Source organism: Sitophilus oryzae, unplaced genomic scaffold (genome assembly GCF_002938485.1).
Source record: "Sitophilus oryzae breed Bouriz unplaced genomic scaffold, Soryzae_2.0 scaffold_1500_pilon_pilon, whole genome shotgun sequence".
Classification (NCBI taxonomy): Eukaryota; Metazoa; Arthropoda; class Insecta; order Coleoptera; family Curculionidae; genus Sitophilus; species Sitophilus oryzae.
In genome coordinates this window covers 3,296,470-3,315,278 of record NW_022146171.1, presented here as the reverse complement: position 1 = coordinate 3,315,278, position 18,809 = coordinate 3,296,470, and the positions used below count along the sequence as shown (strand labels likewise).

The window sequence follows — 18,809 nt, the reverse complement described above, 5'->3', positions numbered from 1 at the left end:
TAGTTCTTTGAATTATTTTACGATGACTTGTAGATATATGGATTTTCTATAAAATAGCCAATTACGGCAAATTCATTTTATTCACTTCCGACGACAGGTTTCTGCCTAATAGGTTTTTTATAAACCACACTACCAGCTCTGCGAAATAGGACAAGAAGTTTTTCGAAGAAACGCTTATCAGGAAGATTCCTATTTAATTTGGATATCTTTGAGCATAAGGAGTTGAGGCCAAGAAGCAATTTTCCCCAGAAAATAAAATCACTAGTAACTTATCCATTCGTTCCGCCAGCAGATACTGCTTTATTTTTCTTGATAAAATAATGAATACTTACTTATTAAACTATTGTAGGTAAATTTAAGTAAACTGTTATAAATTATAAATAATAATGTCCATAAACTAATGTCGCCTTTGAAAATAGTTACTAACTGTCACTAGAAAATTTTCATGGCGAAACCAGCCATCGTGATTGCAATTTTGTTTAAAAATCGCTTTTTATTCAGAATCTGAGCTAGATAGGTATAGGAAACCCTAATATAGTTTGAAAGAGCATTTGAATCTGCTTCGATTCGTTTAAAAAAATACAGGGTGTTGCATTTGAAATAACGAAGTTTTTATATAAAATATGTCCTTAAAATAGATCAGCAATATAAAAGGAACTAATATAAAAGGAATTAATATATAAGGAACCAATACCATTTTTCAGTAAAGTTTATTTCTCTATCTTTAAACTCAGCATAAGAATTAATTCTGAAAAGTAATGTACAGGATGTTAATAGTCTATTCTATTGTAGCATGCAAATTTAAATATCTTTAAATATCTCAAAAACTAAAGATTTTAAACATATTTAACCCTTATAATAAATGCCTTTTTTTGGGCCCAAGAATCCAAAAATGAAATAAAATACCGGGTGTTCCATAAGAAAAAATATAACTTTTGTATGGATCTTAGTTCTGAAACACCCTGTATATTTCAAAATAATTTTAAATTGTGCACATTGTCTCCCCACATATACCCATAAAATATTTTGTTTCTACATCTTTCCGTTTTCGTATAATCAACCGAGGCGAATGAGGTACGCCACCCTGTATATTTTCACGTATGATGTTGAAATAGACAGATGCTAGAAATAGATGTTCAGTTAAGCTCATTAGAATGGAACTTCAAATCTCATTTAATTTTAATATATCGCATATAAGAATTTTTGGATTTTATTAAAAATGACAGGGCTCTTATTACAGCAACAAAACAAATAAAAAATATTCATTACAGTAAGTTGGAACCTGTGGTGTTAAAACAGCAAAATAAAACACTAATTCACAGCAATACACCAAAACACCTTGCTTTTAGCACTGGACGCTCGTTTCGCTAACCATAAATTTGAAGCTAACCATCAGTTTTCATGATCTGCTGATGATGCTAAACTGTTTTGGTGTATTTATTTTGTTTTATTTTGCCAAAAAATGTTCATTTAAAAATAATTAAATAAACTAATAAAGGAAATTATACAGATTATACAGCTGAAACTTTTGATTTTGTTTAGGTTTTGTTCTAGTTATTTTAGATTTAATTGATTGTTTACTAATTTTGTTTTCAACTTTTCATTTTTTATTTTTACATAATTATTTATAAATTTCGAATAGTTTTTTAAGTTAACGCTTAAAATATTGTTTCAAAGTCCGATGGGTACATAAAATTTTACATTTAAGAAAAAAGGTTGCACTAGTGCTGTCCCGATTTTTTAAATACAAAAGATGGCAGCCCTGAGACTAACCCAATGACTAGTTATCAGGACAGCAGCCACAATTTTAGCAATTATTAATAGTTTGTTGTGTGTAGTGAACTGTGTATAAACTTTATTAAGCTGATTATTTATAAGCCGTAACGATAAGAAAGAGCCAGAAATTACGTTTAAAACAGTTAATTTTCTGCACTCAACCTTTTTAGCGTTTTCTTATTTAATTTCATAATTATTTTTCTGATATTATATTATGATACGTCCTAACATACAGTCCATACTAGTTTTGTACTTTTTGTAAACGTTTTAATAGTTTTTTTCGTTAAAGAAGCAGCATCATAATATCATAAAATATATATAAATAAAGATTATTCCTAACTAAACATGTCTAATAAGCGTAACAGTAAGTAATAAATTTAATTTTGCAACCCTCCGAAACAAAAATATTTGTGAAACAATTAAAATTCCAATTTTTGTATAATTCTGCGTATTTTATATTAATCCTCTAGCACGGCACTGTTTGGAGACAAATGGTAACAATTTGATCTCGGGTGTTCTTGGTCCTTGTATTTTTTACACATGGTGTTTTTTAATAGTATGATTTGACTATGAATAAACTTTTTTAATTAATAAGTCGCATTCTAGCATTTTTCTATTGATATCTCCTTTGAATATCTCCATACTTTCATTTTATACAGTAATGTTTTGTTTATTTGTTATGTTATATGTACTTGTCTGAGATTAAAATAAAATATTTTATTAATTAATAATAATTTATTGATTAAATATAAATTAAAATTAACGTTTTAACATTTATTAAAATGCGTTTAGACAAATTATTCAAAATCTAAATATAGCAAAGAAAAAAATAATCGATATCTATTACCCTTCTATTACTTAAATTCAAATACTAAGGATATCGAAATGAACAGATATTAATAATTAATAAGAGACCTTTTCTATCTTACTGTGGACATTAGTCTGAAGTCTGAAGGTTACACCCCCCCCCCCTAAAAGCTTTTTTGAACTAAACAGTTCTACATTCAACTTGTACTGACAATTTGGTTTTGTTTCATAACGCATTAATACTAGATTCAGTGATTACATTTTTAAATTGTGTAATGTGATTTTTTTAGGCTATTGTATATCTTCTTTAAGTGATACAAAGAAGAAAATATGTCATATTCCTTACAGAGATTCCAAGTTGACTAAGTTATTAGCTGATTCTCTAGCAGGGAACGGAGTTACTCTAATGGTTGGTACTTGATTTATTCTAGTATTTTTTTTTTGAATTTACTATTTAAAAAACATTTTTATCACACCAATGACTAAAGAATATAAGGACATGTAATGCCCCTATACGGGCTGTAGCAGAATTTGTGACCTTTTTTTTTGTTTTGGTGGCAAACAATGAGTCATCATTTGGTCACCAGCGACAATTTTAGCGATTTTTAATACTTTGTGTGTAGTAAACTTTGTATAAACTTTATTACAATGGTGATTAGTTGTTCAGCTTTCAAGTGTAAAAGCAGCAGCGATAAGGTAGAGCCAGGAGTTACGTTTCATAGGTAAATAAACAATCCACTCCAACTTTTTAGCGTTTTCTTATTGAATTCGATAATTATTCTTCAATTTCAATTAACATCTATATGTACTTGATATGTGCTATACGTCGATACGACTAATTTTGTACCTTTTGTTAACATTTTAATACGTTTTTTTCGTAATTAATTAGGATGATACACCATAGGCGTAGTCAAAACAATTATTAAAAAATATAAATATTGCTTCAAACAGCTATGTTAAGAAAAATATGTGCCACGTTACTGTTTGGTGACATCGTCACAATTTGCTCTCGGGTGTTATTTGTCCTTTGATTCTTTAGTCATTGTATCACACGCATATTAATTTTAGTTATGATTATTGTTTGTTCCCAGTAAAGGTTGATTCTCACCATACCTTCCATATCAGCTCCCTTCCGTTTCATATCCTTTCCTTCCATACATTTTTTTGGCGGACGAACTGAAGCGTATCGGAAACAGTGTCAAGTTCTTACATTTCTACCAGCTCTGATAACATTTTACTGATATTTATTTATTCTTTCACCTCTTAATTAAATCTGTTACCTTTTGCAAAAGATACAAATTTTTAAAATAAAACTTTACGTTTACGAATTAAAGTTGATATATTTATATACAGTTTGCTAAAAATATCAAAGAAATAGGGCTAAAAATAAAAAAATATAACATTTTAAACTTGATCAAAAGTTTTTCCGTTGCGTTTCTTTTGTATCTGAGTGTATATCCATACTATATTTTTCTCTACTTCGGCTTAACATTTGAAATCGCTTTCAGAATATAAACCAATTTTAAAAGTGTTTAGTGATCAAATTGATTAACAAAGGAAAATATTAAATTAATGTTAATTACGCAGTCACACTTTATACGTACGACATATTAAATCTCAATAATTTAACAAATTTAGTTAAAGGAAAAAAATCAACGTGAATTTAACAAAAAATAAAATTTTGGCAACAAATATTCAGAATATTATTCTTTAGTTACCCCTCTGTTGCTTAAAATATTAAAATACGCCTACGTACAATACGAAAATTATTATAAAATTTTATTTATTTGCCTTTTATTCTTTAGTCTTATTCTTTCAATAAATGGCAACTGTGTAAATCAGAAAATAAAGACAACAGAAATTCAACAAAAAATCAATTAAATAGTATTTTTTATTTCTAATTACTTTTGGATTTTTATACAATATTCTATTTCAGATTGCATGCATTTCTCCAGCAAAATCTAACCTTTGTGAAACATTAAATACCTTGAGATATGCTGCTAGGGCAAAAAGAATTAGAACGAAACCTATTGTTGTTATGGTAAGTTACATTTAAAAATCCTAATATAACATAATAATATTAAGCTGTTATGCCAATTAAACTAATTTAATTTTGATATTTTTTGTAACTCTTTCTAATTTATTTTGTAATAAAAATAAAAATCTTTGTGCAGGATCCACGAGAAGCTCTGATCTTGAGTTTAAAACGTGAAGTGGATGTACTGCAAAATGAAAACGAACATCTCAGGACAGCTTTGCATGTGTATTCCACGTCAAATCTTTCATCGGATGATAAAAATGCAGGTTTAGGTAAGTCCTAGGTCAAACTTAAGAGTTCGAACTCACTGACGGCCAGGTCTCACTAGCCAGGTCGCTGCTACCTCTAAAACCATTAAATCAAATGATACAACGCGCAATAACGACCTGGCCGTTGGCTGGTCGTTGCGACCAGTAGATTTTAGATTGCACTAAAATATTATTTTCTGCCGCTTGTTGCCGGTTTTTTTCCGAATTAATAATTTTTCAGATGAAATGCAAAAAAGATACAGTGTTTTAGTGTAGTTTTTGCACACGTGCAGAAAATCCAAAGAAATAGTATACACACTGGATCAAAGGGAAACTTAAATCTAGTCCCTTTTTTATCAAGGGTCAATTCTAGTAAAAATTCAAAACATTTTAATATGACATACTCTATTTATGGTTCTTGGACAGCTGAACAAAGATCGGGAACTGTTAACCACCATCAAGGCGAGGTAAAGGTGAGCTACTTCGGACACATAATGCGTGGCACCAAATATTATATTCCTCGTTTGATTATTCAAGGAAAAGTCGAAGGTAGAGGATGGGTACGTCGAAAGAAACTGTCATTGCTCAGAAATATACGGAACTGGACCGGTCTGGGGGTGGAGAGGCTGTTTCATGCAGCAGAAGATAGAGAACTCTTCCACGAAATAGTCATGGAGATCGCCAACGCCTGAAGACAGGCGCGGCACCGCAAGAAGAAAATTTATGGTTGGTATGATACCTGTTATTATACCTTCGAGTTTCGATGTGAAAAAATAAAAAAATAATAAGTTTCTTTTTGATCTGCCCTGTAGAATTTCTTTTGGTCCTCTACAATGTGTGAAAACTATACTAATTACCTTACTGTAATTACTTAATATTTTAAACGCTTTATTTAATATTACAACATTTAATAAGGTCAAGAATAGGAACTTCGCTTTTTAGTCAACTCGGATATTTTAACATTTCTGAAAACAATATTTCCTAATTGGTAAAACGTAAAAAACCGTTAGATCTGACAGCCCTGCCGAAACTGCAGGTTTTTCTTCCGGCCGCACCTCCTATGTACGAAATATATCCGACCAGCCGGCCGTTAGTGAGTTCGAGCTTTAAATGTAACAAAAATATGTCACTTATTGGACTTTTTTTATTTAAAGACTATATTCTTCTTATCTAAAATACTACAAGTAACTTGTTTATTGGGCCCTTTTCTTTTTATTGTTTATTGAAGTATCTTTAGTTACAAACAAATTTAGTGCTATCCCATTCTCGACCTTATGTTAACTGCGTTTAGGGTTGAAATTAAACGTGCGAATAGGTAAAAATACATTTTTTGATTTTTTGCCCCAATATTTAAGGACTATCCTATGCCGAAAAAACTTGCTATATCGTCAGCCAGTCTCCTATTCCTGTACTCTGTACCCTGCACCAATTTGTAACAGGTCCTTGATAGAATACGAACATAATTCCTCCGGTTCTAGCATTGTTTTCCCAAATAGAAAGTGTCACTTGCGATCCAGAGCCTCAAAGTAACGTATTACGCGCTCTGCTGTTTCAGGATCTTTATCGCAGACTTTGCAGAATAGACCTCATTTGCATTCACAAGATTTGGTATGTTAGTGTATGACATAAATTACGATTGATTGACGTATTCAATTGTTTTTGGTCACTTCCTGTTTCACCGGAAATAACTTCAACTTTTGATTTTTAAATGGCACCCTAGGTATATTTCTGCTTTATTCGATAGAAAATGACACTCTGAATAGAATGACATATTATACGTCAAATTTTTACATTTGGGATATGATTTATTTGAAATTGTAACATGGGGTTCATAACGACAATTTGACGAAGTACCAAGTGTGTGGTATCAAATTATTCGTAAAAAATGATTTCTCCAAATATGCTAATAAGCCACCCTCGTTCCATTTGAAAAAAAAATGATATATATAAAAAAATACGATTTGGGTATCATTTAACCGGCCAGGACATACTAATATGCATATATACTAAAAACATTAGACGACCAAATCTATTTTTCCAAGGCTCTTTTATTAAAAACTAGTGTTTTTAATATAGCCATGGTATGTTAAAAACCCTAGTTTTGTATATCTAGATTGAACTTTAAAATACGATTTTTTGTTAAGCGAGAATGTCAAAAGTTGACAAAAGATATGTCATTCTATTCAGAGTATCATTTTCTATCAAATAAAGTATAAAAATACCGAGAGTGTCATTTTAAAATCAAAAGTTGTAGTCATTTCCGGTTAAACAGGAAGTGACCGAAAACAATTGAATACGTCAATCAATCCCAATTTATGTCACACACTAACATACCAAATTTCGGTTTTTTATCTAAAAAGATAAAAAAGTTATAGAGGTGGACCACTTTTGAGACGCACCCGGTAAGTTGAGCTTGTTCAAGTAGTACTTAATACAGCTTTATTTCCTATCTAGAGGCCTCTTATAAACAACACTTTATTCCTGTTGAGCATTAGCAGTTTTGTTATGGTTTAAGAATTAAGTTGTTGGGTGATGGCCTCTGTCTGTTTCTCCAATGGACGGTTTGTTATTTCTTTGTCCAGAAGTACATTATAATTTAGTGTACTCGTAATATTTGTTGCAACCTTTAAGTCATCATCATCATCATCAATTTCAGCTTATTCAACTATTTCCAGTTATGCTGTAGCCTTCCTCACATACTCTCTATGTAGTTGGGCCTATTGTTGTTTATTATTGGCTATGCGGGCCAAAGTTATCACTGCTAATTTCCTAATATCATGGTCCCATCTCAGGTTCGTTTTTCTTCTAGGTCTCTTAATTCCTCGTGGGTACCATGCTGTAATTTTTTTGGTCCATCTGTTGTCCGTTCTTCTTCTCAGGTGGCCTACCCATAGCCATTTGAGGGATTTGACTCTGTGTCCTTTTACATCGGTTTATTTGTCGTATCCACTCTATTCTTTTATATAGGTATATGACTGGTAGTACACATTGGACGAATGTTCTCTTCTTTAGATAGAGTGGCATTCTAGATTTGAATATGATTGAGTTTCTTCCATAACTACTCCATGCTACCTTAATTCTTGTGTTGATTTCTGGTAGTAGAGATCCCGAACTGTGTATTAGTTGTCTTCTACTATTTCCAGTGTTGTGTTATTTATTAGAATGTATTTTCTTTCCACTAGTTCGTTGAACATTCCTTTACTTTTTGCTAAATTCGTTTTAAGACCCACTTTGTTGCTGGCTGTATTTAGTTTATTAATTTGTGCTTGTAGTTCTTCAGGACTATGGGCAATTAGGACAATGTCATCAACGAATCTTAGATAGTTAAAATATTCTCCATCTATTTTTAATTCTTTGTTGGTCCAGTACAGTTGACGGAAAATGTCTTTTAATGTTGCTGTAAACAACTTTGGGGATATCGCGTCACCCTGTCGTACTCCTTTGCCAGTTGGGAACTTCGGGGTTGTTTGATATATCATTACTCTTGCTTTGGCTTCTTTGTATACTGGCTGGCGCCTCTCATACGCCGCGGAAGCTCCAAGGAGAACAGTAGTTTACATCGGAATGTAATTTTGGCAGCATATGTAGGTTAACTGAAAGCATTTTTAAAAATATATAGAATTATACAGGGTGTCCCCAAAAAAAGTTACACATCAAAGTTGTGTTTTTTCTAATGGAACACCCTATATATTAATTAATTTTTGGATTCTAAGAAAAAAATAAAGGTGAGTTTTATTAAAGAAGCATATACCTAAAATCTAAGGATTTTGATATATATCACATTTTGTGAAAATCAAGAGTAAATTTTAAATATCCATAACAGCTACTTAAATTTTAGTTGACCTTGTATAGCCTGATATTTAATTACAGTAACCATTGTATGTTAAATCAAATTGAAATTTGACCCAAAAAGTCATACAAGGTGAGACAAAATTAATATGGAACATTAGTCACTTTTAAAAGCAAGTTACTCCTTTATTTTAAATGGAACACCCAGTATAATTTTCCGGTGTTCAATAGGAAGTTTATATATCTTCAAAATATTATTAAGCTTGCCTATCCCTCAGACAAAGATTTTCCTAGATATTTTAATTTTTATGATTTTGCGTCAGTGGATCTTTATTATTTGAAAAAATCTAGGTAGCTGTGTAATAAACCTTTTGTTAATTTAACCAAAATTAAAGATTGTAGAGTAAAATACTCAACGTTAATAAAAAGATACACGTTTAAAACATATTTTAATTATTACAGAATTAAAACTAGATATAAACCTATAATTGTGACAAAAATTAGCTAGATGACATCAAATGCTTAAAATGCTTCCTTTCCTGTTAACTGCATAAAATGATTGTATTTTCAAAAGGATCTTTCCATTTTAAAAGGCATATGTGGAGTTCTACCTCGAAAAACAGCTACAATCATTTCTCTTATATTGTCGACAATAGTTAGTCAAGTTTTGTAAACACTGTCTTTAACATACACCAATAAAAAAACAGACTAGATAAAATCAGCAGCATTTAAGTATCCTTCACTAACTAATAGAATCATATCAATTCTCTCTGATGTAGGATAAGTTAGCAGTTTCGGCAAATTTCTGAGAATTATTTTTTGTTTTAACTGACACAAAATGATAACTAGTTGTTACAGTTGGACTAATTATAGGCACCTATGTTAAAGTAACGTCAGACATATCATTAGCCACCTAGATTTTATTCAAATAATAAAGATCTACTCAGATCAAATCATGTAAATGAAAATATCTAGAAAAATCTCTGTTTGAGGAGTAGGCAACATTAAATTATTTTAAAGAGACATGAATTCTCCATTAAATATTGGAATAATATACTGGGTGTTCCATTTAAAATAAAAGAGTAACATGCTTTAAAATATGACTAATGTTCAATATTAATTTTGTCTCACCCTGTATAACTTTTTGGATCAAGTTTTAATTTGATTTAAAGTACAATAGTTAATTTAACTACATATTAGGCTATATCGGGTAAATTCCAATTTAGGTAGATTTTATTGTAATTTAAAAATTGTTCTTTATTTCTAGAAAATGTTAAATATGTCAAAAACCTTACATTTTGGTCATATACTTCTCTCATAAAATTAACCTTTATTTTTCTCCCAGAATCCGAAAATCAATTAATATATAGGGTATTCCATTACAAAAAAACAAAACTTTGATATATAACTTTTTTGGGGACACCCTGTAGAACTCGCTATATTTTAAGAAAATGCTCCGAATTAACCTACATATGCTCACAAAATTTCATTTCAATACAAACTGTCTTTCTCCTTGGAGCCTCCGCGGCGTATGAGAGGCGACACCCTGTATTTGGCGAGAGTTTCTATACCTATAAGGACTGTAAGTAGGTACCTTGTTTTGCTAGGACTTCTATTATTGCCTTAGGATATATAGAGTCAAAAGCCTTCTCAAAGTCTATGAAGGCTATGCCTAGTGGAAGTTCGTATTCGTTTCTTCGGCTGATTCTGTTTCTCTTAGTGTATTTATGTGATCAATCGTGCTGAAGCCGCTTCTAAAGCCTAATTGTTCTCGTGGTTGTGTAGCGTCTAACGTGTTTTGGTTTCTGTTGTTTTTGTGAATAACTTGTATGTTACTGGTAGTAGGCTTATTGGTCTATAGTTTCTGATATCTTCTTTGCTGCCTTTCTTATGAATTAGAATTATGTTGGCGCTATTCCAGTCTTGCTGTATATGTTTCTCCTTAGACAGCTGGTTTATATGTTTGTTAGGATTTTCCAATTTCTCCTACTAGCATACTTAAGTATTTCAGCTGTTATTCCGTCGTTCCCTGCTGCTTTTATCATTTTTAATATCTTGAAGCGCCTTTTCTACTTCTCCTACGAGAACTTCTGAGGCGTCGTCTTTCTTCTTCATGTATGTAAACAGTAAGATGTAAACTAAAAAAGTAATCAAGATTATATCTTTGTCTATTTTTATAATATTCAAACTAAGGAATCTTGGTAATGGCTAGATATAAGATATATTATTTGATTATTTTCTTCTTTGCAGATAATTTGATTGGCCATAGTCCACCTCACGTAGATTTAGAGGAACTAGCTAAAATGGAAGGTCACGAATTGGTAGAACTAGTAAGGATTTACGTAAAAGAAAACGATATTTTGCGTAAAGAAAATGTGGAGCTGTATTCATCCAGAGACATACTCCAAAGGGATCATGAACTTGTCTGTAGAGAAAACGAGCGGCTGTTGAAGAAGTTGGAAGAGTTAAATCCGTATGTTATCTTATGGCACATATTATGCAAACATTTTGATTGAAAAAAAATCAATCTCTTTTTATACACATTAAATAAAAAACTGAATCAAGTAATTCGACACGAACTAACTTTTCTGACTAAACTTATATAGGTTATTTCAAAAATGTCAGACAATACCTATAAACCCACCTTAAGATTTATGGTCAAATAGTTTTGTATGATAAAAATGAATTTTGTTCGGCTGTCGCCATTCATAGTCGTCTTGGTGTCGTCCGGCAATTTCCCAACGCCATCGCCAGTTTCCCAATATATGACAGTGACAGTTCAAACAGTCAGAGTAGATTATTCTTCTGTCATTTTTTGGATGTCGTCTCGTCTGAAATAATACATTTTCTAAATAAGTTATATCTGTTGATTATTATGCCTTATTTTTACATAATTTATTGGGTTCTGATTCACCTGTATTTTTTGTATTCGTAATTAAAAAGTACATTATTTATACCGTTATTTTTTAGATATTACCTGTTAAAATAATGCGTTTTATTTTTGGACAACAGATAATTTCTATTCATTATTTTGCATTTGTATGAACTTAAATGCAAATTGTAGATTTGTGTTTTTACATAACTTATTCTGTTATGATTCGCAAATGTTTTTATTAAACTTTATTCATTGCCAAATTAATTCTATTAATTGGGGGAATTTCCTATACGTTGAGATAAAAAGAAAACAAGTCTTTTAATTAATAATTCTTAGGAATTATTATAACTTTAGGTAGTGGATTATACAGTGTGTTTCGAATTGTATTCGGGAAACTTTGGCAGCATATTCAGCAGATAAAAATAGGTGAAAAAGTTTTTATAAATGTATGTCCTAAAATGCCTCGTTTAGGAGATACAAGATGTAGAAGTTTCATGTTTATTTCGGTTTTTTTTTCGAAACAATTTCTGAACTATACATATAGTCCATATTTGGATAAATGTCAATACATATTATTATTGATAAAAAAGAAACATGTTGAATAGATAGTTATTTGACCGAAATTTTAAATTTGGGAAGTTTTTATTTTTTTTAATTAATCATAAATTTTTCTTCGCAAATTTTTTGAATAAAACAGTTTCTGTTGGACCTTTGATACAAAAACATTTCAAATTTATTATTTCAGTTTACTAACTATTTAGTCAACAGGTTTAATTTATGTCAATGATGACATGTATTGATTACTTCGATTACAAATAAAGCTTGATTTTCATGCATCCGTTATCCGACGATACGATGATACGATATTCATTTTATTGGTTGAATTTAAAGACTTCGATTGGTTAGAAACGGTTAACCAATCGAAGTCTTTAAATTCAACCAATAAAATTAATATCGCATCATCGTATCGTCGGACAACGGATGCATGAAAATCAAACTTAACTAAAAAAAGACTTGAAAAATGTGTATTTTTTACACTTATGTAATGTAGTTTTATAGAAATACAAACAAAAAGTTATTAGTCTTCAAACCAGTTAAGAAATATGTAAGTACCACCCTCTGCAATTAGGAGTCGTATTGACATTAGGAGTAGAGGTGGGAATTCTAGTTCCTTAGTTCTAGTTCCTCCAGAGGAATAGTTTTTTGAACTAGGTCTTTAGTTCATAATAGTTCCCGACAAACACTGACATCCCCGTTGCTGGCTAATGGATTTCGTTGTCAGTCAGAACTATTCACAGTAAGATCTATATAATTTTTATAATGTAGGAAATATAACGAGACGTGTAATTGCTTATGTTAAAAACATATAGGTAAGTTTTATTGCAGATAAAAAAATAAAAAGAAACTCAAATCAGAGTTTAAAAAACTATATCACAAATTAATTGGAGCAGATAATACGAAAATTTTGAATTGCTAAAAAATGCGAAAAAATTGCATTTTTCTTCACTTCAAGCTTTTTGTTTTTGTCTAAAAATTCAGAATATCTACTTTGTTTTGTATACAGGGTTGTTCACCACATACGACACGGAGTATTGTAGCTAAACGATTAGATTTTTACAAATTGTAATTTTTGGGTTCGTTGAAGGACTATTAGAGCTACAATTTGAAAATATTTTTACAATATACAGAGTGTCCCAAATAAGTTAAAAATATTATAGTTGTTTTTTTTTAAACGGGACACCCTGTATATTATTATATTTTTAGATTCTACTATTAAAATAAAGGTAAATTTGATTAAGGTATATCACACTTAAACTTTTTCTTATAGCAACAATATCGACAAATTAATGCATTGGTTAGCCTGGTTACTTGGGGGGTGTTAAGGCATTGGTTAGGTGGTTATTTGATGGGGTAGGTTGGTTTTTACTACCACTTGCTTATTCGTACTTTTACCAATACGGTGTGGTAAATCCCAAGATTTACTGTTTTGGTCCGGTAAAAGTCCGAAATGGGAGCAAAATAAATAGTTTTCGGGCTTTTACCACATGCTTTACCACATGGTAAATCCTCCGTTTACTGCACTTATCCTAGGTTTTACCGCATTTCGGACACTTACAGTAACATATATAATATAAGATATTTCTTAATTTTAGGGACCTAAAGTGAAACATTCCCATAAAATATGCAAAGAACGAACGAAAAATCAAAAACAGTATCCACAATTTTTTGTGGTATTTACGCCGGCTGCGACTGTGGCAATAGACAAAGCCGAATTCATCATCGTCGCCTTGTATTATATCTCGGATCTGCCGATCGAATAAATTCCCGTGAACTAGTCTTTTAATTAGTTCCTCGAGTTCCTCTCAGTCCTTTCGGTCCGGGAAAGGTAACATACGGCTGGCACTCTCCCCTCCCGCCTAGCATCGGGCTACGATCGCACTGGCCGATCCGTACGTAAACTAGTCATTTATTTAGTTTCTCTAGCTCTGGATCCGATAACATACGGCTGGCACTCCTCACTCCTGCCTGGCATCAGGCTACGATCGCGCTGGCCGATCCATCGCCGTAGCATATTATTATATTATATCGGTCACAGTCTCGATCCCGGAATAGGTCCTGAGGAACTAGTTCTTTGAGAAACAGGGAACTAGTTCTTTCATTCCGGAGTCGGCATAGTTCATTGGATCTAGTTCGTTTACAAACTACACACCTCTACTTAGGAGTCATATATTTCAAAATCAAATTTATCATGTCAAAAAACTCGCAGACGCCAATTTTCATTCAAACATTGGCATTAGTTCAGAAACTATTTAGACAATAACGAAATAAAAATGAAACTTCTACGCAGTTTTTATCTCCGAAACTAAGCATTTTTTATGACATAAATTTGCAGAAACTTTTTTACTTATTTTTATCTGCAGCCTGTCGAAGTTTCCCGAATACATTTCGGACCAACCTGTATATGATCTGGAATGTTTGTAGGTTTACAAAAATATGTCATTTTAAATCTAAAACCTTTTCTATAAAATATTTTAAGCGTTCAGCTCTTTACACAAAATATATTCTATACATAGAACAAAATTAAACCATTTTATTGTATAACATGTAGTAAATGACACATGCAAAAGTATTAATTAAATGGGGGAAACAAAATTTTATACTGCTATGGGTTACATAATCAGTTTAAAAAAAATCAGGCAATAATAATAATAATTTTAAAATATCTTGAGTCTATATATCAAAACAAAACGTATTGGATTCAAAATACATATTTTAATTATTTTTAGTCCTCCATTATCATCTGGCAGACAAACCCTATCGGCAGATGCTCTAAATTCAATAGATGATAACTCACCCACAACCAATTTTTGGTCGAACTCAGATCAAAAGAAATCAACGGTATTTATTCTCTAAAAATATTACCAATTTTATTGTATAAAACCTATTTTAGGACACAAACAAAGAAATGCCCGAATTCATACAAAAAAGAAATGGATAAACGGTTAGGAAATAGGTAAGTATCAGAATCGAACGAAAATATCATAAAATAAGTCTAAAGCTAAGCTTAAATGACACTTTTCTATTAAAAAATTATGCCTAACTTGTATTTTACTTATATATCTATTAACCTACCATGTTTTTAAGATATTTTAATAGCAATATTATGGGGCAGTCTTCGAAGGATTTATATTTCCCTTTAGATATGTGAATTCTTCATGTCAATTCGAATATAACAGTAGTAATTCGTTTTCAGGGGTAAAGATATGAATATGACACCTAGGGGAAGGCCTAGTTCATGGGACGACAAGCCCAATGGTCCGAAAATAGTGAGAATTAAAAGTTCAAAGTCGGATGACAGTTCGGGAAGTAGAAATAAAGAACCAACGTAAATAATTTTCATATTTTAGGTTTGATATTGTCTTTATATCGTTATCTTTAGTTAAAATTATAGTAGGTCCAGCGAGAGAATATACAAGAATGACAGTTGTTGCATAACTTTTTAATTCAGAACTAAATCATTTTCTCGGGCATTTTTAGAGAGTAGTTCGTTGGAAATCACATATTCTCTCCATTGGAACATTAGCATTTTTTTAAATTGATAATTGCAAAGTTCTGTGTTCTCTGCATGAGTAATTTTTTTCTATCCTTAAATATGAAATCCGGTGTTTTTCTATATTAAAACTTATTGAACTTTTTGTAACGTTTAATTCAAGTAAGCAAAAAATATCTTTAATATGAAAAAAACTATTTTATCGATTAAGGAAGGGCACTAAATAATATTTTACTACTTTTTACTCCTTTAAACTTTAGATTCTAAGGTTAAACAGGGGCAGGCAGGCGCCTTAAAAGTATGACGTCATTTATGCGAATTTAACAACATACAAGTCACTAAAAATAATATTTTGAGCGTGGCAATTCTACGTTGCCGTAATTTTACTTTGTATTGTAAAGTCACGTGGATTTGATTTACTAATATATCCATATACAACGCCTTGTCTTTAAACCTTTTGTGTGTTCTGCCAAATAATAATAAAGGAATCACTGTTGTGGTTGGGTTTTGCTGTGTGTTTAGATAAAAAAGGCAAGTTAAACTTAAAAACAAACTTTAAAAAAATCGCACGATAAGTCGTTACATCTGGACCGAGCTTAATAATAAAAATATTCTAAAACACCGGATTTTCAAAATTTTCCACAATTGGAACCAAAGAACCAAAAAACGTTCTAGAAAAGTAGATGCAATGATTCTTTTCTATTTCAATTTATTTTTATTAATCATAGTAAAGCTGTAAATGTATAATATATAATGTAGAATTCACTATTTTTTAGAAAACAAAATAGTTTACAGTCTGAATTGGGTGAATCTTCACAAGAAAGGAGATTTTCGATGGCCAAAGCGAAAGAAATGGACAAAGATGGCGTTTTTGGAAGCGCTATCACTTTGACAGATGAGGAAGACTTGTAATTATATTATTAATGGAGCTTGGTTTCGTTTAAAAAAAGCATTACCATCATAAACTAAAATCTGTCCAGCGAGAGGATACATGACATTGACATTTGTTTCTGTCATTTAGTTATTACAGGTAAATTTTATTATCTGTAATTTTTTGGACGACGTCTGTCGAAATCTTCCCCGACTCGTTGGACGGACTTTAGTATCATCTATTTAAATATCATCAATTTACCATATTTGTTTAAAACATAGATAAAAAGAAACCTTCTTCTTTAAGTCATGGATTCATTGCTGTAATTAGGTTTAAATAATTTTAATAAATAAAAACATAAAAATTACATCATTTATAATTACTGTCAGTTTATTGCAAACTTATACAGCAATCAATGCAATATAAAATACCGTACTATCAAAACGTTTTAAAAAATTCTAAATTCAAATGTAATTTCTCAAAATAAATTGCTTACCTGTCATCATATACGAATGAAGTACGATAGAATAAAACAACTGCGTCAGAACTGGCTTGGAAATGAAGATCGCTGTCATTTTATACGTAAAAGTGTGAATGTAATTTTTAAGCCATCTAGAAGGCGTTTTTCGATGCTTCGATATATGATCATAAAACACATTGATCACACACGGTCTGCCATAAGTTCAAAATGTTTATGTTCAACTGACTTGGACACTGACAGTGAAATGATATTAGATTCCGTGTCATTTTATATGTAAAATTATATGGGAATGGCATCGATCGTCATTTCCAAGCCAACTGGACGCCGTTTTTTGTTCGATTTCCCGCGAGTATTACTTATCTGTCATAACATATGTCTGTCAATAAAAGACTATACTTTATTTTCAAGCTTTTTGGCCACACTGTACATTTCAATAAAAATAAAAACGAACCTAAATTATAAAGGGTGAATTCCCTACGATGTTCTCTATGGGTATCTCGGAAACTACTGGAGATAGAGAGTCTGTTAAATGGGGAAAGAATTGCAGTTTTGTGGAGTCATAAATATGCGCCTTTCAGATTTTTGAAAAAGTTCATTGCTTACTAGATATTTCGAAAAAAACATATATTTTGGCTATTTTAAAAATTGTCCCTAATTCCAGTACAATCTATTTTAGACAAAAAGTTTTCAGATAAAAGTTGTAGATAATCACATCCCTAATGAGTTTGTTTTCTCTGATTTTTTCTAAAGCCTGTCATTTTTGACATATGGCACAAACATATGTTTTTTGATATGGAAACCAAGACAATATGGCCATGTCTTCATAAAAAGCGCCATATTTTAAGCTTTGCAGCGATATAACCTATAATATGTTTCTTTCAAACAATTACTGAGTTATAGCCAATTCTTATCTTTCTTGAGTAATTTCACTTAGTTGGCATAGTGTTATTCTTATTTTGTTATGATTTATAACTTATAGAAAGACAAAATATATTAAACGGATCTTTACAATTTACATTACAGAAACTAAAACTTAAAAAATAATATTACTACATACTTTAAGTTATTTTAGAATATGTTCAAAAAATCCGCCATTGTTTTGAGTACATAAATGCATCTTTTTATAACTGAATTTCTAGATATTCTCACAGAATGACCGGTCGACTATGGATAGGTCAGGTGATCGAGGAGGCCCATGCAATTGATCCACCTCTTTCTGTTCCTGAGTCTACATAATTATGATATAAATAATTTTTAACATTTCTTTCATTGTGGCGGAGAGGTGGTGTGTCATAATGATAGTCACGTTGGAACCACTAATGGACTATTAATGCGCGAGTATCTAAATTTAGCTTTTCTAACATGTCTTTGAAAACCGTTCTCTATAAAAAAAAAACGTAATAACGTTCACCGGTCAATGTAACCTCGAAACTGTATGGCCAAGAAAAGTTGAACCAATAATCCTACACGTTTTTCTTCATTTGAAAGATTCATATTTGCAATTTTTGTTTATTTTAATTTACTTTGGATGTGACAGTTTCACATTTCTGAGAGCAACGACGATTGAACTTGTTGAACATTGAACGATTGAACTTGAAAAAAAAAATATAGCTTATATCGTTGAAAAGCTTAAAAAATGGCGCTTTTATGAAGCCATGGCCTGCAAACATAGCCTGCAAAAGTGCAAACTATGTGGTTTTCAATTAGAAAAACATATGTTTGTGTCATATGTCAAAAATGACAGGCTTAGGAAAAATCGGAGAACACAAACTCATTAGGGATGTGATTATCTGCAACTACTTTTATCGAAAACTTTTTGTCTAAAATATATTATAGTGGAATTAGGGACAATAATTTTTAAAATAGCCAAAAT

At 31.1% G+C, this 18,809-nt stretch overlaps 2 protein-coding genes across 2 annotated transcripts in view; one reads left to right on the top strand and one right to left on the bottom strand.

Moving 5' to 3' along the window:
• The window catches only part of LOC115878154 (kinesin-like protein KIF12), a 48,452-nt gene extending 31,461 nt beyond the window's left edge, over positions 1 to 16,991 (top strand). The window contains 9 exon segments of the mRNA XM_030894536.1: positions 2,874 to 2,992; positions 4,520 to 4,624; positions 4,758 to 4,893; positions 10,909 to 11,131; positions 14,821 to 14,932; positions 14,985 to 15,022; positions 15,024 to 15,047; positions 15,288 to 15,419; positions 16,361 to 16,991. Of these exon segments, the coding sequence (XP_030750396.1) occupies positions 2,874 to 2,992; positions 4,520 to 4,624; positions 4,758 to 4,893; positions 10,909 to 11,131; positions 14,821 to 14,932; positions 14,985 to 15,022; positions 15,024 to 15,047; positions 15,288 to 15,419; positions 16,361 to 16,496 (1,025 nt within the window). The 3' untranslated portion in view covers positions 16,497 to 16,991.
• A 1,080-nt stretch (positions 16,992 to 18,071) lies between these two features.
• LOC115878066 (tetratricopeptide repeat protein 4-like) overlaps positions 18,072 to 18,809 on the bottom strand; it is a 3,005-nt gene continuing 2,267 nt past the window's right edge. Inside the window, exon 3 of the mRNA XM_030894419.1 lies at positions 18,072 to 18,164. Coding sequence (XP_030750279.1) covers positions 18,072 to 18,164 — 93 coding nt within the window. The remainder of the gene's footprint in view (positions 18,165 to 18,809) is intronic.